General features: G+C 47.7%; 1 protein-coding gene across 1 annotated transcript in view; it reads right to left on the reverse strand.

Moving 5' to 3' along the window:
• The window catches only part of Tnfrsf11a (TNF receptor superfamily member 11a), a 69,927-nt gene that overhangs the window by 34,546 nt on the left and 15,611 nt on the right, over nucleotides 1-19,770 (reverse strand). The window contains exon 3 of the mRNA XM_027948989.2: nucleotides 17,711-18,000. Coding sequence (XP_027804790.2) covers nucleotides 17,711-18,000 — 290 coding nt within the window. The remainder of the gene's footprint in view (nucleotides 1-17,710; nucleotides 18,001-19,770) is intronic.

The raw sequence follows: 19,770 nt of genomic DNA on the forward strand, positions 1-19,770 counted from the left end.
ATGCAGTTGATTTATTTGATCTTTTCGGCCTCCCTTTCAAGTGTCTTTTTGTGTCTTGGGGACCTCTGTTTCAGGACATACAGGCTGCGGTTTATCTCAGTGGCTGACAGAATCTTCTAGATAAGCATGTCTACAGTCTATGCAAGGCTTTAGGAGGGATGGGAGATGACCAATTGTAAATTTAAATTCTCCTTATAAGCTCTGTGGATTTATTTCACTACACAAAGCCATGTTGGAGCTCATTCTGAAAAACTGTACGCTGGGGGAACACGTGATTTCTGCCATCAGAGCGACAGGGACCAGTGGGTCTGTACTTAGGGTCCTACAGAGCAGGTTGACTTCAACATCTATTTTTCATGCTGCTAATGAGCCTGACTGTAGGGAAAGCCATTATGGACACTAAGATTACTTTCTTGCTCCACTGAAAATTCATGCTGACACAGAACAAAGCAGAGAGACTTGGCCTCTTCTGTCAAATCAAGAGGGAAAGAACCTCACCCAGAAGGACAAGTGAGGGATTTTCCACAGATTTTATAAGACATCACTCATGACTATATTTGAGAATTTGGCTATAATTTCAGAAAGGATGGTATCAAATTTCTGAATGTTACAGTAGATTTGAACTCTGTGGTTTTGTTAAGAGAGACTATTAAATGTGAAAATAGCACTTCACTTAATAGTCCTGCCACCCTTGAAAAAAAAACCCTTCAAGAAAATCACTACTGAAGCTAACCCCAGCCAGGAGAGAATATAAAAAAATGACTAGTGACCTGGGTCCCCAGAACAAAGGCAGCTTCCTTTCCATGAGAGTCTCACGCTAAGAAGTCAATGCTCTCCTAGGCACTTTGCCTTAGAAGTAAACAAACAGCCAAGCAACAAAGGGTAGCATCAAAGACCCAGGTGACCTGCAACCCATGCCCTTGTTTTTTCTCCACTCCTTTGAATGTTGTTTTTCTCAGTCTGTTGAGAAGACAGATCGGAGAGAAGGTCTAAGTTTCTCCCCTCACAAATGTGGCAATCAGGGAGTCACAGAGTCACCCTTTCCATTGGGAATTCTGGAAGAGCTTTTCAGCTTTCCTGCAGAAGTTTCCAGATACCGTCCTGAAGCTTTGGAGCAGGGGGTGTTTGTGGTGCTGGGGATGGAACCCAGGGCTTTGCGCATGCTAGGGAGCGCTCCCCCACTGAGCAGTACTAGCTACCTGTTCTTGAGCATATGCAGAGTCATGTCTGTGAACGGAAAGAATGTATCCAACATCATGCTTCTTGGTTCTATAACAGAGAGTAGAAATGATACAGGGATCATTCGTGGCTCAGAAGTTAGGGCAGTTTTCTTTTCTTTTTTTTTTTTCTTTTTGTACCAGGGATTGAACCTAAGGGCACTTAACCATTGGACCACCTCCCCAGCTCCTTTTTTTTTTTTTTTTTTTACTTTGAGACAGGGTCTCACTAGGTTGCTTCTAGCCTTGCTAAGTTGCTAAGTTGCTGAGGCTAGCTTTGAACCTGTTATCCTCCTGCCTCAGCCTCCTAAGTCACTGTGATTACAGCTGGGCGCCACAGCACCCAACTAGATAGAATTGTTTTCTTCAGGGAAAAAAAAAGCATAATTAAATACTAACTAAAGTCAAGTTGGATCGGACACAATATAGGAATTGTAGTGAACAAGGACAGCGCCCAGAAGAGCTCAGTTGGAGGAGAGGACATGATACAGGTGACCTGCCAGGACAGAATGAAGTCTGGCCAGACAGCTGTAAAGGCCAGGCAGGGTGGGCTTCAGTGCAGGGCGATTTTTCTACTTGGGTTTGTGATTGCAATTGGGCTTCCAGTTTGCACTAGACAAAAGAATGCTTGGCATTTCTGTAACAAAACTGTCTACATTTCTACTCTTTGAGGACGAAAAGGCGAAAGACAAAAAGCCAATTCTAATCTTTAGTCCCCTCACCTGTATAATGGGGCTGATAATTGTGCCCCATCCCCTGCACTGAGAATCAGATGTGATAATTGATATAAATGACTCTGCCTTGGCATGTGACACTACTCCACCAATATTAAGGCTCTGCTTCGTCACTTTGAAGCTGAACACCTTCCTAGTGGGTTGCTGGGAGAAGTGAGGGATGCCCCCAGTGTGAGGTCTGCAGTCCAAGGGGAGCGGCGGGGCGGGGTGGGGGTGTGGGGGGGGAGTAGTCATGTGCACACCTGAGCAGAATTAAGTAGAAATCACTTACAGTCAGTCACTCTCTGAGGGTTACAGGAAGGAGAAAGAAGACTGTATCAGAGACTCAGAAAGATCCCAAAGGCTGGGTTTTCCCTGAGCATACCATCTTTCTTTATTTTTAACGCGGCCATGGCAAACCAGGGTTCAGGACCCAGCGTTGCAGCATGACTCGGGGGAAGTGCATGCATTAGGAAAGCGTGTTGGGTTTCAAATTAAAAAATGCTTTTTCATGGCATAAAAAACTTGAAGCATTGCTCAGAATCACTGACAAGTGATCCAAGTCACTTCCGTGGTTTTGTGTCTGGGGTTCAGCCGGTTGTGTGAGCCACCTGGGTGCACGCAGGGACAGTCTTCTCGGTGTGTCTGCTGATAAAGCTGCTGCTAGATGTTATCTGTGGGTGAGTTCTTTTAAATTAGACGTTAACCAAGTTATGACCGAATGTCCTCCTAGACAGTCTCATTTCAGATGAAGTTAGAATTTCAACCTTACAGATACCCAGAGGAAAAGAGCAGACTCATTTTTCTTTTGTACAAACCAAAACTTTGCATTTTGTACTTCGGAACATTGCGGAGGCACCTAGCAAGATGCTATGTTATAAGTTAAAGACACAAACAGAATAAGGGCAGCATTTGGGGGAGATACCTGTGCACCCCAATGCATCACCTGGCAAAGTCCCTGGGGTGTGTTCACTCCACGTGGAGACCAGTGTACTAAAGAAGCTATTGGAAACTTGGAGAGCCCAGGTCACACCAGCCAGGTATGTGGTTTGAGGCATGACGGAAGTGGACACAGAGAATCGGAGGCTTTAGCAGAAAACTCCCTGAGTATTTAAAATAGAATTGATTTCAGGGGGAAAAAAAATCTGTCAAAAGTGAGACTCAAGTGATTAGTATGATTCAAAAAGATCTGTTTAGTTTATATGAGAAGATTATGAAGAAAATTGACTGTCACAAAAACTACAATTGGCCTGCCACTAAAGGATGTGGGGCATTGTGAAGTGTGAACGTGTCTAGTGATAAACGAGTTTTCAAAACTCCCACCCAAAGGTACTGTCCCAGGTGGTCACCTCCTGCTGGTGCCATTGAAAGTTACACTGTGAATGAACCCCTCCCTACACGACACCAGCCTCCCACAGCGCTTGCGAGTAAATTCACTCACTGTACAAATAATAAAGCCGGTCATTCCGTTGCCAAACTCATTCACCTTCACCTCAAAAAACAATCTGTCTCGTAACTTGGACCAGAAAACAAGGTTTGGTCTAGTTTAGGGCATAACAATAGAGAGCCTGGATCTTTTTAAAAAGCTTTGCTGCAGTGACACCATCAAAGTCATCTTTGCCTCTCACTTTCTTGCACAAGGCATTGGCTGGGAGCAAGACTGAAGGATGGCCCCATCTGTGGCCTTTGAAGTTTTCTTTTCCTGTAGGTTTTCTTTTTCCCCCTATGGCACTGGGGGTTAAAACCACTGAGCTACATCCCTAATGCTGTTTTATTTTGAGACAGTGTCTCACTAAGTTGCTGAGGTTGGTCTAGAACTCATGATCCTCTCGTCCCAGCCTCCCCAGCTGCCAGGATCACAGGCTTGCGCCTGCCGATGCGCCTGCTTTTCCAGCTTTTAATACGGGGGGGGTTGGGTTGGGGGACTGACAGCCACAGAAATGGAGAGGAAAGCAAGCAACGCTCCAGATCAACAGTCCACGCACTGGTGCATTGGAAAGACCCCTGAGTTCAGCCCTCGATGATCCCAGACGGGAAAGGGGATCATGGCCCAGGACCCTCTAACTGGTGTCCAAACCTTCTGATGGGCTTCTCATGTGCTGGGTGCAGGGGGAGGGAAAGGGGTGTTGGTGGTGAAGGATGCATGGGAGGAGGAGCCCAGACTGAGGAGGAGAAGGAGGGGGAAGGGCAGAGACGGGCAGGGGGACAGGGTGGGAGGAAGAGGAGCCTCAGGAAGGTCTGTGGGATCCAGGGAAGGGCAGAGGCTGTGGAGGAGGAAAGGAAGGGTCTTTATTTAAGCAGCCTCGGGAACCATTTTGCAAAGACTGTGAGATTCAGAAAGGGCACAAATCAGAACGGGGATCCTGGCTCCTCAGAGAGGGAAGGGTCAGGAAAGAGCTGGCGTGAGCACAGCACAGAGAGACACAGGGGTACCTGGGAGGCCAAGGGAGCGCTCAGCCCGGCCTCAGGCTGCCTTCTGCTGGGAGACACCAACGTCATCTCCTTTTTGTGCTTATCCTTTGCCATTTTTTCTTAACTTTAGGGTAATTCAACTTAATAAAGTGTTTACTGTGGTAAAAGACATGGAAGACACCATTTGCCGCTTTACCCATGTTAAGTGTACAACTCAACAATATCCTACAGCCTTCTGTTTCCAGAACAGTTCTGTCACTCCACACAGAAGCTCTGCCACTATTAAGTAATAGCTCCCAGTCCTCCTCCTGCAAGCCCTGGCCACCACCATTTTACTGACTCCTCTGTGTGCCCCATCTGAGTGGAGTCACAATGCATCTGTCCTTTTGTGTCTGGTTATGTCACTGGGCAAAATGTCTTCAAGGCTCATTCATGTTGCGTCATGTACCTGAACTTCCCTCTTCTTTATGGCTGAATAATACTTCATTATGTTTTCATCACCACGGAGGAATGCCTGTGGTTTAAATGTGGTTTGTCCCCACCAAAATTGGAGTGGAGGTGTAATTCCCTAATGCAGTGGTATTGAAAGGTGCGGCTCAGTGGGGAGTGATCGAGTCATGACTGCCCTTGTGAAGCAACTAGTGCTGATCTCCTGAGTGCACTGGGTCTCAGAGGAGTGCATTAGTTCACAAGAGAGCAGGTCATTATAAAGGAGTGATCCTGGCCCCTCCTGGATCTTTTGCTTCATCTCTGAACACATAACTTCTTCCAAACTCATTTGATGGTTGCAGTTCTTGGGAACACTCTGATCATGTAATGCCACCTGCCATGTAACACAGCCAGAGAGCCCTCACCAGATGCCAGCACCATGTTGTTTGGTCTTTGTAGCCATCAGAATTGTGAACCAAATAAACCTTTTTTTTCTTTATAAAGTTTCCAGTTTCAGGTGTTTTGTCATAGAAATATGAAACAGACTAAGACAATTTGCCATAAGACTTTTAAAAATTATCATTGTGATAAAACACACATAACATAAAACTTGTTATCTTAACCATTTTTTCAAATGATATGTTTTGAAATAGATATCACACACAGAAAAAGATGACTTGGTCAGGTTTGACTAAACAAAAAATACCCTTAAAAATATGGAGCAACGGTAGTCTATTAGAAGTTTTGACATATTCACCTTTATTTAGCAAACATTAGATAACTAACTTTATATACTGCCTTAGAAGTTGCTTTTTACTTCCAAAGCTGATGGGCCCATCTGCATTTTTTTCCCCTGACCACCTTGATTCCAGATATGCTCCTTAAAGAAGAAACAGGAAGATCTGCTTTGGACTTATCAAAGCTCTTTGCTTTTTGCCCACTCTCTTTCTTACTTTCCTCACGATGCATTGATATTATGCTCCACTCCTTGAAAAGAAAACATGTGGCCCCAGTGAAAATGGAGAAATCACTTTGCATTTCAAAAGTTTCATGGCAAGTTTCTTTGTTTTCTAGAGAGAGAAAGTGAAAAAGCTTGCAGCTGTGAGCTACTTGAAAAAAAAGTGCAGGGAAGGTTTGTTTCCTGAACACAATCGTCAGGATGGCTCTGACTGTCCCACTGCTGCTCTGCATGACCTCCACAGGCTCTCCACAGTGCTCCTTTTTTTCTCCCTGGTGAAAGCCCCACCCCCCCTTTTTTTTTTTTAAGTTCTTACTCATTCGAGATAAGATCTATCTGTTTCCTGTAGTAAAAGTCAGCCCTCTGTGTGCACGTCTTCCAAGAGCACACTGGTGTGCCGGAGGCCCAGGACCCTTCCAGGCTGCTCCTCCATTCTGTGGATGCCAACTGCTAAGGCCATGAGCCCCTAAAGTGGCCAAAGAAGGAATTACCCCTCTTATCTGCCCCTCCCCTTCCATAACGTCTCCTAATCCACTGCTTCTCTCATGTGCCACAGAATCACAAGGAAGTCTTATAAAATGCAGATTCTGATTCAGTCTGGGGCCTGGGGAGGGGCCGGAGACTCTGCATTTCTAACCGGCTCCCACGGGCTGCCGGTCTTTGAGTAGCCAGGTCAGAGATTATGTGAAAGGCCAACCTGTGGTCCGGCTGCAGTGCAAGGTGCACAAGGCCCCGCACACCTCAGTTTCACCTCCTGCCACTTTTCCTGCTTTCTCCTCAGCTGCTGGACCCAGGCTCCTTGGCCTGGACATCCTGCAGCCCACTGCTCCCAGTGGCTCCCGCCCTGCTGCTCAACCTCTGAGGCTCAGGTCAACTATTAAGCTGAAATGCGAAATACTGATTTTGCCCCATCTTGGATTAACCCAAGACCCCCCCTCGCACAGCCCTAGACTGTGGGGCTACGGGGTCTCATGCTGCTTGAACTTTCTCCTACCCCAGTCACTTTGACACTCCATAATAATTTTTTATTTGTTTGCTCTTCTTGGTAGATCGAGAGTTGTGACCAGGTCCTTAGCACACCCTCCCCATCTTCCCCAATGTTTGCAGTAAGATATCTCCAAAGTGCTCCCACCGGGTACTTCAGACTCAGTGTGCCCAGTCACCCTATGCTCAATGGCATACCAAGGCCCTGGCACCTGGCTCTGTGTGTGCCTGCTCATGTCAAAGACCAGAGCCTTCTCACAATCTCAAACACTATCACATTCTCAATAATAAGCACTGAGAATCACTCCTCCCATCACTGAATACAGACACCATGGACCCTTAGGAAACACCTACTATGTGCCAGGCACCAGGTCGGAGACTTGGCTTTCTTTTAGGCCTGCATCCTCACAAGAGGGAGGGAGCGACGTGCTCAGGAGGAGCTCAGCACTGAGCAGAGTGGAGCAGTGCTGGGCGGGCAGCAGAGCTCCAGAACCAAGCGAGTGAGTACTTTTCCCCAAAGGACCATGTGACCTCACAACTTCCCTTTACAGGAGACCCTAACAGTTTCCAACTAGTTCTGAATCAAATTCACATTCCCAAGCATGATGTGGAAAGACTGTGCCAATTGGGGGCAAAATCAGATACCCCGTGGAGAGGGGATCACAACATCAAGATGCAAAATCTCTTCCAGGGCTTGAAGTCTCGCTTTTAATGGGGACGCAACACAGAGCTGCCCACCCACAGTGCAGCTGCACTGGCCTCTTGGTGCCTGACCCTCTGAGGACATCTCTCTGGAGGTGGCTCTTGCCCTGGATCCATTCTGGGCACAGAGTTGCCAAGTACCATCACTTCTGCACTCCCACGCCGGAGGATTGCTCTGCACAGCTAAGAGGATGGGTGGGCATCTTGGTGCTTTGGTCATTTGTAATTTTACACATAAGTGGACCCCCATGGCCTGGTCACAGGGACTCTGACTGGAACATGAAAAACCTGGCCATCAAAAGGGGGCGACTTTTTATGATCCCACCTTTTCACTTTTAAACCTGGTGCCCATTAGAAATTAGTGGGTTTGCTGGGTACTGTGCACAGGCCTGTAGTCCCCACAACTCGGGAGGCTGAGGCAGGAGGATTGCAAGTTCAAGGACAGCCTAGGCAACTTAGTGAGACCCTGTCTCAAAATAAAAAAATAAAAGGACTGGAGATGGGGGGGGCTGAGGCTGTGGCTCAACGGTAGAACGCTTGCCTAACACGTGTAAGGCATTGGGTTCGATCCTCAGTACCACATAAAAATAAATAAATAAAATAAAGTTATTGTGTCCAAGTGCAATATATATATATATATATATATATATATATAGATAGATAGATAGATAGATAGATAGATATAGATATAGATAGATATATAGATATATATATTTTTTAAGGACTAGAGATGTATCTCAGTGGTAATGCACTATCCCCTGCATTCAATCCCTAGGAGGAACAAAGAAAATACAAAGAAAGGAAGGAAGATATCAGGATTCAAGACGAAGTTGTGTTCCAGTGCACACATGTCCCCACTGAACACTCAGTTGCCCTGTCTCACCTTCCATTGCCATAGGTCTGGGTTCCGTTTCTAGATTTCTGGGCACTGTGCCTGAGCAGTACCAGGTTGTCCTCAGCCCATCCTTGGGGCATCCCCCTATCTCACTGCAAGCCAAAGCTCTAGACTGACAGTGGACCCAGAAGGCTCAGTGTGTTCTGACCCTTTTCTTATTTGACCTGTCCCCTACTATTTAGGGTACAGCTTTTAAGGAATTGAAAAAAAAATGTCAATAACAGAAAATGGCTTTGATAGGTACCATGGCAAAGACAGCAACAATAAGAGTCTAGGACATTTGGGTCAAGGCAGGTGCCTCCAGATTCACTGTAATTATAGTAAAACTACGACATAAAGAACCTTGAAAAATGTCATGGAACTATCTCCCAAAGCTTATGAGACCAAACTGACTCTAGGCTGCTCGGCTGCCCTAGATCCAGCCCCCAAGCCTGGCAGGCAGCTGGCAGGACAGGAGTGGGATAAATGCCAGCGGAGGGAACCTGGGCCTCTGTGGGCAGCTGAGGTCCAGGCTGAGGCACTCAAGTCTGGGCCCTTTGTTGCTGGTGGGGGGGGCGGGGGTGGGGTGAGGGCAGAGAGGAGCCGAGGTGCCTTGCTTCCGGAAGTGGCAGGAATGATTCAGCGTGTCACACTTGTTTTCCTCCTGAGTCAGGGATCACTGGCACACACAGCCTGTGCTGAAGATGCTCCTGGGGTCCGTCCTTTATCTCTAGTAGCCTTAAAGAAGACACAACATTTTCTTTTCTGCCTAACAATGGCTGTAGAAAGCCCTCAATGGATACGTCCCCTCGTAGACAGCACAAATGCAGACTGGTTATCTCGCTCCCCGCCACCATTCCAAGAGGTCCCTTTCTGCACCAGGTTGGCTCCATCACAGAGCAACTGTGCAAAGCTCTTCTACAGAGGGGTTAAGGCCCGGGGCTGGGGGCTTGGCTCAGTGCAGCACGCTGCTGAACAAATACACAAAACACAGGGGTTAAGACCATGGCCACTAGCGCAGGCGCTTGGGAGGAGTTCCATCTCTCTCCTGCTAGCTGTGCCAACTCAGGCAGGTTACGTGGCCCCCCTGCTTTGTGTCCTTGTCTTCCCCGCACGGTGACATGAGCATGAGAGAGAAAGCACCTAGCGCATCCTGGCACACAGAGGGGGTTCAATAAATGGAAGGGGCTTTAAATATATTAACCATACTCCTTGTTAACTTAGAGCTGGGGTCAAAACCTTTCCATAGAATCCCAAGGTCTCTGGCAGCAGTTCTGAGCTTATTCGGAATTGCCCGGAGAAGGCATTAAAGCACAGATTGCTAATGCCCACCCCCAGCGCTTCTGATTCAGTAGGTGTGGGTTCCTGACGGTGCTGCTGCTCTGCCCAGGGACCACATTGGGAGAGCTGCTGGCCTACGGCAGAGTCCCACTTCCTGGGCTGTGTTTGCCCAGCCCTTTGGGCTCAGAGCTGCAGTTCTTCCAGCTGGCCTCGTCCTGCCCAGGCCCCCCACTGACCCTGGTGTCAGGCAGGTCAGGACTTTCTCAGGTTTGTTCTGCTTGCCCCACCTGTGCCTCTTCTCTCCCCGAGCTCGCTGCCCCTCAGAATCTACCCTTCGAGGACCAGGTGGAACCCCACCCACCGACCCTCCCCTTCAAGGTCATCGTCCCACCTGTTCGCCACATCTTGCCTGCCTGTCTTTAGCAGAGCTTCGGAAGGAAAGAAGAATGGGAGATCCCGAGCCCCCGGGCCAGAGGGGGCAGGTCCTGACCCTGATGCTTTCCACCATGCCCTGTGGGGTCTTATTTGATTAAGATTATATTTTGCCAGTATATATAAAATAACTATCCCCTGTGTTGGAAGGAGAAAAATCTCACAAAGATGTTAAAGGAACTGGCATGAATAACCCTGGAGAAAGGGAAGTTGTGGGTTAACAATCTTCAGCAATAGAAATTCTAAAATAAAGAAGACATTGACCAACCAGTCTTTATCCTATTAAAGAACAAATTTGAGGAAACGAGGTCAAATTGTGACATGTTAGATTCAGGTCTGCTTTGAGGAAGTTCCTGACATTAGGAATTATTAGACAATGACATGGGTTAGCAAGGGCGGATGTGAATAATCTCTTTCAAACAGATTGTCAGCCCCTGTAAGTTTTAGGATCTATCTTGGTCTAAGTGGCACATGGGTTTGGCGGCTGCTTGAGCTACCAAGTGGCACCCTTTCAAGTGAGATGTAATTACAATGGACAAAGTAATAAATATGGCTTACATACTTATATATTTTATACATATTTGTGTATATATATTAACATATATATGCATATGTATTCATTTCCCTCCTGGGAGATGTGCCAGAACCCAGGCCAGCGGGCACTGCGGCACTCACGGGACCCTCGGCAATACCACACGCCTCTTCCCCACTTGCCCTGTTTAGCTGTCACATTCACCAAAAGCTAGAGTTTTTCTTCCTCATTTTTAATGGAAAGTCTTCAAATTTCTGATGGCATAAGGAAGTGGCTCTTGCACTCTCAATGCTCTGCACAGGAAATGTAATAAGTTATTATTACTCTGATGAACTGAAAGTATAGTTTGGGCAGTCTTTCTTCCGGCCACTTGGAAACCTGGCAGCTCTGTTTTTGCTTGTACCAGACAGGCCTCCGTGTCACCTGCTGGGTTAGGACTCTGTATGGTGGGGAGTCTAACAGGGGCTGGTCCACGAGGAAGGGAAACACTCACTTGGGCAACAGTGACCTCCAGGAAAACAGACTCGCAAGCCAGGAGTTTTTGCCAAGCTGTGGGTCCAACACAAACACTGCTTCCTACGGGGGCAGGTGACCTATCTGAGGCCAGAGCAGGGAGACCAGGGGTCAGGTCACACCTGCTGTAACGCTGGGCCCGGTGGGGATCACTGGCTGCTTATCTCTGTTCAGTGACAGTTTTAGCTCCGGCTTCCACCCTGAAGTCCTCATGCTGAGGCACCCTGGGCCAGGAAATGGCTCTCTGAATTCCAGAACACACAAATATCCTGTGTGCCCAATGCACACTCGCGTGGCTTTTAGCTTGTTTTCCTTGACATTAAGGAACTCTGCCTTTGCCTCCCAGCAAGATGATCAGGAGGGGCTGCAGAAGTGGCTTCACCCTCTTCTGTGTGCCTGGGGAGGAAGTCCTCCTTCCCTTGAACCTGAACAACACTGTGATCTGGACTAAGAGAGCAGCTTCCTTAATAAGCTATGAAAAACATAATCCAAATGGTCACCTATTCTGTCCTAGCAAATGTTATGTCTTTATTCCCCCCCGCCCCCGCGCCTAAATAGGTCTAAAGAGCCACATTCTTGTACCCGTGCTGTGGGCACCTAGCACCTCTGAAGTCACCCCTGCACTCAGCTTCTTCTCACACCATGGCCCTGACCTGATTTGAGCCTTTTCTAGCCCTTCCACAAACCAAGGCAGTGGCCTCCTTACTGGCCTTGGGCCCCACCCTCGATGCTCCTCCCCATAACACACAAATCTGATCATGTCCCTCCTGGGCCCGAGGTGCAGCAAGATTACATCTGAACTATTTTGCTTGCACATGAAGCCTTGAGCGCAGGCTTCTGCCTTCCTCTGCTGCATTCTCTAAAGCTCCCTGAAAACACTCCACTGTTAGGCCCCCCGCCATTCCCACCACCACGTGAAGCACCCTGGAAGCCCAGCCCAGCTGTCGCTCTTCTGCACTTTCTGCAGTGCTTTGGACAAGCACAACTACGAGGAAGGAGGACTGGGAGATCTGCGACACTTCAGGTCACCGTTCCTTGTCCTGTGTGCCCACTACACTTTGATGTGCTCCCAGGAACAGTGTCCTGTGTATTCACTGTCTGCAATCTGAATCTCCTGGGGACAGGGGATGTGGTCCTTAGTCTGTGTCTCCTAGCCTTTTGCAGAGTGTCACATAGGCAGAGGGTGTTGAACTCGTTGCATTGAACACACCTGCAGTCTTCCAGCTCTGAACTGAAAGCCATGTCTTGCATGTGGCAACCCCCAACAAGCAAAGGTCGAAGGTTAATGGTGGCCAACGAAACAAATAGAAATATAAAGTTATCATCACAGCTAAAAAGGACGTGATTTCCGCCTGCTGACAGGGGCCCCTTTGGGCTTCTAGTCTGAAAGCACATTGCAACTGGAACGTGCTGCTGTGAGAACAGCGGCCCGGGGCCAGCCCTCTGGTGACAGAGACATACAGGGAGCTGCCCGGGGAACACTGGCAGGAAACAGACTCAGAGAATCTCTCAGAATCAGGACAGAAAACACAGCTGTGCGGAACCTCCCTCAACACCCACGCAGCTTCCAACCTCAGAAGAAAGAACTTCAGAGGGACCAAGCCTGTTGGGTGAAGCCCATGCTCCATCCTGGTCTCCTCAGGCTCTGTGCTTGGAAGCAAAAACCTAAACTGTGTCTAGCAGTGGATATTCAAGAAAGCCCACACATTGCCCTAGTGGGAAACAGAGAAAGGCCTTCCTATAATCAGGGAGAGGACAGAATGGTGCTCAGGGAAAAACTACCCACGGGGCAGAAGCTTACTCATCCAGGTCTGGGGCACACCAAGCCAGGCCCGTGGGCTCAGGGGCAGGTATGATGCCCTTGTGGATGGGGCAGGAGACAGCAGACAGGCCACAGCTCTGCTGGGGTGGCCACCTGGCCAGTGGATAGATGCCCCAGGGTGTGAATCACCTGGAGAGCTGAGGACCATCAGGGCAGGATACAGATCCACAGGGGGCGTGGGGGAGCCCAGACACATCCTAGAATCCACTGGACACACCAGGTGAGAAAACACTATTTCTTTTTTCCTCATGCACTCCCCAAATAGGCAAATAGAATGAGGGAAATTTTTTTACTACTACATGGCAGATAAAGTTCTCACTACATCTTCTTAGAACAACATTCTGCAAAGGAGGCCCAGGTTTGGAACTCCCCTTTCCATGGCCTCATAAAACACTGATTTATTGACCTTCAGGGACACATCTTTATTGTTTCAGTTTTCCTGGTGTAAGGACTGGTAGATAACTGAAAAGGCAGACTCATAGTTCCTTATCATCACAGAGAGGGAGCTCCTCCTATCACAGACTGGCCATTTGGGGGGAGGTGGTGGAAAGGAAATAACAGGGGAGGCATCTGAAATATTTATCAGCCAAATGCACTAAAATCCCACATTTAAGCATGTGTGTTCTCCAGCGGGAATTCATCCGTATCCAAGTCACCTCTAGGACGGGCTGGGCATCAGGAAGAAAAATGGCCTGGAGCACCCACCTGCTGCAGCCCAGCCCCACCCTAGGGGATTTCCTCCAGGGCTTGCCCCACGGGCCTTGCCAAAGCCCTTGGCCTATCTGCTTTTTATTTGTCTCCCCTACCACCTCAATAAGGACCATACAAGAGTTATTGCAGAACTGTAAAAGTGTAACGCCCCAGCTGTTTGCTGGGAGCCCCTGAATGAAGAGCTCTGTGTAGCCCAGAGGTCAGAACATAAGTGGCTTCCTTCTAGCAGGATTCCCTTGGAGTCACGACCCCTGGACCACTCTCACTGTCCTCCCCACCTGGCAAGCCTTCCTCCTCGGCCACCTCTCCAACCACTTCTTCCCTGACCCTGACTCCCTCCCCACCTACCCTTCACTACCATCCTCCATCTGCACACACTGGGCCTTCCCGCCCTGCCCTCTGCCCTCCTGTCACTGCAGGCTGCTTTATTACATTGGCAGTTTCCCTCTCCTTGTGCTCTCCACTACACTGTGGCACGTGGCACCTGTGAAGACACAATGATGTCTTCGTCCTGTTTCTCACCAGCGCAGTGTTTTACACTCTTTAAAAAATGTCCCGGGAACGCGGGCAACTGCCCTTAGGTCTGCGCATCGTCAATTATCTTAAGGAAGAGTCTGTGTCTGTATGTCCTTACTTGAAACCCATCGGAAAGATGGACGTAAAAACCAATTAAAGGTAAATACTCTTATTATATCTAAAAAAATTTTTAGTCATAAATGCAAGCCGACAGAGAGAGAATTACAGGATTTTTTTGGAAATATTTTTCTAGTTGTCGATGGACCTTTGATTAATTAATTAATTGATTATATGTGGTGCTGAGAATCGAATAGTGCCTCACATGTGCTAGGCTAGTGCTCTACCACTGAGCCACAAACCCAGCCCTATAGAAATGTTTTAAAAGGTAAAACTTTGGGGCTGGGGATGTGGCTCAAGCGGTAGCGCGCTCGCCTGGCATGCGTTCGATCCTCAGCACCACATACAAAGATGTTGTGTCCGCCGAGAATTAAAAAATAGATATTAAAAAACTCTCTCTCTCTCTCTCTCTCTCTCTCTCCCCCACTCTTTCTTTAAAAAAAAAAAAGTAAAACTTAAAACCTTCCAGGTAGGTTTGAATCTAATGTGACATAAATGTACAATGTTTGCACAAAATGCACTTTCTTTCTTTTTTTTTTTTTGGTACTGGAGATTGATCTCAGGGGTGCTTTACTACTGATTCACATCCCCAGCCCTTTATATTTTTTATTTTTAAAAATAGTTTTTAGTTGTTGAAGGACCTTTATTTTATTTATTTATATGTGGTGTTGAGACTCGAACCCAGTGCCTCACACGTGCTAGGCAAGCACTCTTCCACGGAGCTACAACCTCAGTCCTTATTTTTTATTTTGAAACAGGGTCTTGCTAAATTGCTCAGGCTGGCCTTGAACTTTTGATTCTCCTGCCTTAGCCCCCTGAAGAGCTGGAATCACAGGTGCGTGCCACTGTGCCCAGCATAATTCACTTTCCAGAGGCTGTTTTTGCCAGCTTTACTTTGTACAATCAATTCCCCAACTAAGCAGTTCCTCAAGACCTGCCCAGGGTGTGATCACTAACAACTGCCCTGGATTGCCAGTAAAGGTCCTGAGTCTTGGGATTAAAAGAGCAGGTTGACCAAAGTGCAGTAATTGAACACAGGGAATGCCTGTAACCAACAGTGTCTTTGGGGGATAATATTGTAACACTGTATCTAGCCCCACTTTCCAGAAAGAATGCATTTCCCCAGGTGACCTTGTGTACAAACTTAAAAAAGCGGAAAAACATCCCTGTGTTGTTTGATTGGGACTGACCAATGCCGAAGTTTAGGTATGCTTACAAATGCATATCCTAATTATCTATGGTATCATCTGAGTTATAACCTGCATTTTAGCAGCACATGTTCCCAATTGATTTCTTGGGAGTCTTAGTAAAATATGCCTCCTGTTACAAGAAAGTGAACATAATTAAACAGCTTAAAGGAAAACACAGGGTAAACAGCACTTGTTGAAAATTCACTCTGAAAATTAAACTTCTTTTGATAGAACTTTCTATTAACATTAGAACCTAGAGCATGTCATACACTTAGGTACGAATGTAGTTTTTCAAAAGCAATAGGAGATGCCTTTTGGCTGCGTGGCCAGGCAAGTTTTTCTTAGGTGGCTAGCTGTTCACTGAAGCCCTACTCCTTTAGTTCAAATAAGGTAGCACCCTGTTCAACCTGTTGAACACTTAATTAAGCAACACCTGAAAGGCTTAAAATGAAAAAATTCCATTAGGTTTTTCCTCCTCCTTTTCCTTCAACCATCCTAAGAGACCCATATGATTGGAAATGACAATGAATCATCCTTAGAACTTTCTGCTTCCGTCTTCACCACATTCCCACTATTTTTGCCAAGGCTTTCACCTAAACTGGCTTTTTCCTCTCTTCTCACTCCAAATGTAGGTCTCCAAGTACACAGGACTCAGTGCCCTGCTATGGACAGATGTTAACAGAAGCCTAAGCCAATTTGAATCAAGAAGGGAAATCTCAAACTGCTGAAACCAAGAAAACCACCAACATTTACCCTTCCTTCTGAGTAACTTTCAGGAATAAATGATTTTTTCTAGTACAGTATTTGGTGTGCCAGATTTTCTGCACTATAGAGCTCTTCTCCAGGACAGAAAATCAGTACCTACTTGATAACTGTAGGGAGAAATCTTCTGAAAATCCTGGATGGCAGAAAATGTCTGGGAAGCTGCTACTCAATATCAAGCAGCCCTGCTAGCAGGGCTGAAGGTTTTTTTTTTTTTTTTTTTTTTTTTTTTTTTTTTTTGGTAGTTTTAGGTGGACAGCATACCTGTATTTTGTTTATCTTTATATGCTGCTAAGGATCAAACCCAGTGCCTCACACATGATAGGCAAGAGCTCTGCCACTGAGCCCCAGTCCCAGCCCAAGGGACTGAAGCTCTTTATCAGTCATGAGGTGCTCCTAAGTATGCGGGTAAGGGTGGCCCTAGGGGGTTCCCACAAAAGGCAACCCACCCCTGGATTCAAGGATCAAAGGATTCAGCGTTCTTTCTGGATTCATATCTGGCTGCGTGGTGGGTGGGTTCTTCAGAACTGATTTGCCTACTCCACCGAGCTGCAGTTGGACATCAGGGAGGCCCTGTGCATCCCGGACTTGGGAATCTCAGAAGGGCCTTGGCCACCGTGAGATTAGCCTCTGTGGGCCTCTATGCATTCCTGCACAGCCCAGTCCCAGATTGAGATCATGGAGAGCGGGGCTCCCTGTTTCTGGCACCAATATTGTCTTGAAGCATATCATGGTACCCCGATTTCTCCAATTGCAAAAAAAGGATTTTGCCTAAACTTGGTCAAAGAGTTTCCGAGAACAAGTGATTCTATGGTTATTCAGGACCAGAAACTGAACTGGTGGACCCAATGTTTGGAGGACACAAAAAAGTAAGTTCGCCAGTTTTTCTGAAGAACCTTCTAAATTCTGTCCCTGTACACTCAGGACAGCATCCCGAGGAGGGGATTGCTCTGTTCTTTAGTGTAAAGGAAACTGAGATAAGGAAGGGTGTGTAACCCAACTTAGTGACCCAGTAGTCCTGAAGGGCTCAAAGGGTCTGAAAGCAGAACCCTGAGAGATGTCCTCTTTAATATCAGACGCGGTGGTTGTCTGGACCCTGGATTTTCCTCACGCGCATTCTCTGTTCCCATCGGGTGTCATTCTATACCTATGTGTCTCTGCAGGATCTGTTTGCCCCAGGCGCTTAGTAGGTGCTCAAGAAGAGTTTGGATGACATCAAAAGGAACCATCAAAGTCTGAGATTTAGTGAGGCGTCTGGAAGAGCCGGTGCCCTAGTGTTTGGGTCCGGCACACCTCCTCCTTCTGGGCCCCAGTAGTCTCCACTCGCCTTCCCTCCTTCCACCGTCCACCTCCATTAACCTCCAGGAAAACCCAAGTTTCCGCCGTCTCCACCCCCAAAAGCCTTAGCTCTTGCTTCTGGAGGCAGAGGAGCCAGAGTGCCACGCACGATCCCCTGGTCTCAGCGGTGTCGCCGCCCGGCTCCTGGTTCTTGCCCTGAGCTCCCGAGAGGGCGTGGGGCCGCGCGAGCGCGGCGCGGCTCCTTACCTGCAGCGCGGTGAACAGTGCGCAGAGCGCCAGCAGCGCAGGCAGCGGGCCGCGCCGCCGGGCGCGCGGGGCCATGGCGCGGTGCAGGCGGGCTGGGCGCCGCGGCCTCTGCGGCCTCTGAGGCCCCACGGCGCTTCGGTCCTCGGCTCCAGTCGGCACGCCCCGCTGCGCCCCGCCCCGCTCCGCACCTGCCCGGCGCCGCCGCTGGCCCTGCGCCCTCCACCGGCCGCGCCGAGCGGTGCCGGTCAGTGGTGCCCGAGCGCGGAGCGTGTGCGGCGGCACCCAGGGCGCTGGCAGGGGAGGTCAGGGAAGGCAGGGCGTCCTGGGAGGGTTGACCGTGCTCAATGTCTCCTTTGGTTCCTTCGCTGATGGCCCAGGTGGTCAGTCGCCGAGAGTGCACGAGTTAGCCCAGGAAACCCCTACCCTCGGCTCTCCTGGTGGCGCGTTGACCCGGCCATTCGCCCTAATCGTCTTTCACCTTTACCAGACCCTGCCTGCCTGCGCCCCCGGCCTTGCGGGCTGGGTCCGGTCCAGAGCGCCCATCCCTTCCTGGCTAAGCTTTGCGAAGGTGGGCGCACCACCACCGAGGCACGAGATTTCAGTGACTGCGGTTAACGGATCAACACCATACACCGTCCACAAAGCTTCATAAAGCCCTCCTTCACATAGCTGGTCTTCCCTTCACAGTGGCTTTGTCCAGAGCCACTTCCTCTTGCCTCTCCCGCCTCTCCTTCTCCGGCTGTCAGTCACCACACCTGCCTCGGCCCCGCCTCCTCCTAGCTCAGGTGGGTCCCAGGCACCACTTCCCTTGGGTCTGCAGCCAGGGCATTCCTTTCTGATGTAGAACTAGTCAGATGTCGGGTTCTGAAGTCTATTAATTGTACAGTCGCATCATCTTTCTTATGAATAACACGTGGTATATCTGATTCTCTTTTTAATTTATGCCTGTTTACAGTGACAGCATATAATTGGGTCTTGCTTTTCATTTTGTCCAGTTTTCCGATTTTATTGGAGCATTTATTTATACCACTCACATTTAATGTGATTCTATATGGTGAAATTTAAGTCTACCATATTGCTTTTTTTCTCTTTCATCTTTTGCTCTTTTTCTTTTTTTCCTACTTTGTTTTGGATTATTATTTAGGATTCCATTTTCTCTCCACTGGTGGCCCATTTTATCCATATCTTGTCTTGCTTTTGTGTTTTAGTGGTAGCTCTGGATTCACAATCTGCATATAAAAGTTATCTGCCACTTTATGTGTGCTGTAAGAACTTACAACAGCATCTTTCCATCTCTGCCTCCTCCACCTGTGTCACCGTGGTCACACCACTGCTGGCTTTTCAGCTCCTTACTGTTCAGGTTGGTTGGTGCACTGCCCAGTTTCCAAAAGCTTTTTGGAAACTAATCTGGGAGTGTTGACTTAAAAAATTTAAAATGCCAATATACTTTGATGAAGCAATTCCATATCTTGGAATCTAACATGTCAGTCTCTAAAGGGAGAAGCACAAGGATGTTTACTGTCAGATTTTTATAAAACTACAAAGGAAAATAATGTGCTTGTCTGTTAATAGAGAAATGGTTGAAAATATGGTTCATTGGAATATTAAAATAGAATGCAACTATTGAAGAAAATTAAGTCATTTTGGAAAGATGATATATATAGTAAGTAAAAGAAGCAAGTTACAGAACAGTATCATCCCATGTTTGTAAACAACAACCATAAATGTGATTTTATTATGCAAATAATAAAGAAGTTTCTGGAAAGAATAATAGCAAAGACTAATAGCATATTTAAGAGTCACATATGACCATCACAACTTTGTGAAGAATATGTTACTCTCATTTAACAGATAAAGACTGAGGCACTGAGAGGTTGATAACTTGCCAAGGGTCACTTGTCAATGAATGGCAGAGCTGGCACTCACATCTTGGTTGTCTGACTCTAGAGGGTCAGTCCTGCCTCACTAAGCACCCAAATTTTAACATTGGGTAAGTTGCAGAAGGAAAAGAAGAAGGTGCTGTTCTTATTTTTGATGTTTCTAAATTGTAAATGCTCCTT

This window comes from Marmota flaviventris, chromosome 16 (genome assembly GCF_047511675.1).
Source record: "Marmota flaviventris isolate mMarFla1 chromosome 16, mMarFla1.hap1, whole genome shotgun sequence".
Classification (NCBI taxonomy): domain Eukaryota; kingdom Metazoa; phylum Chordata; class Mammalia; order Rodentia; family Sciuridae; genus Marmota; species Marmota flaviventris.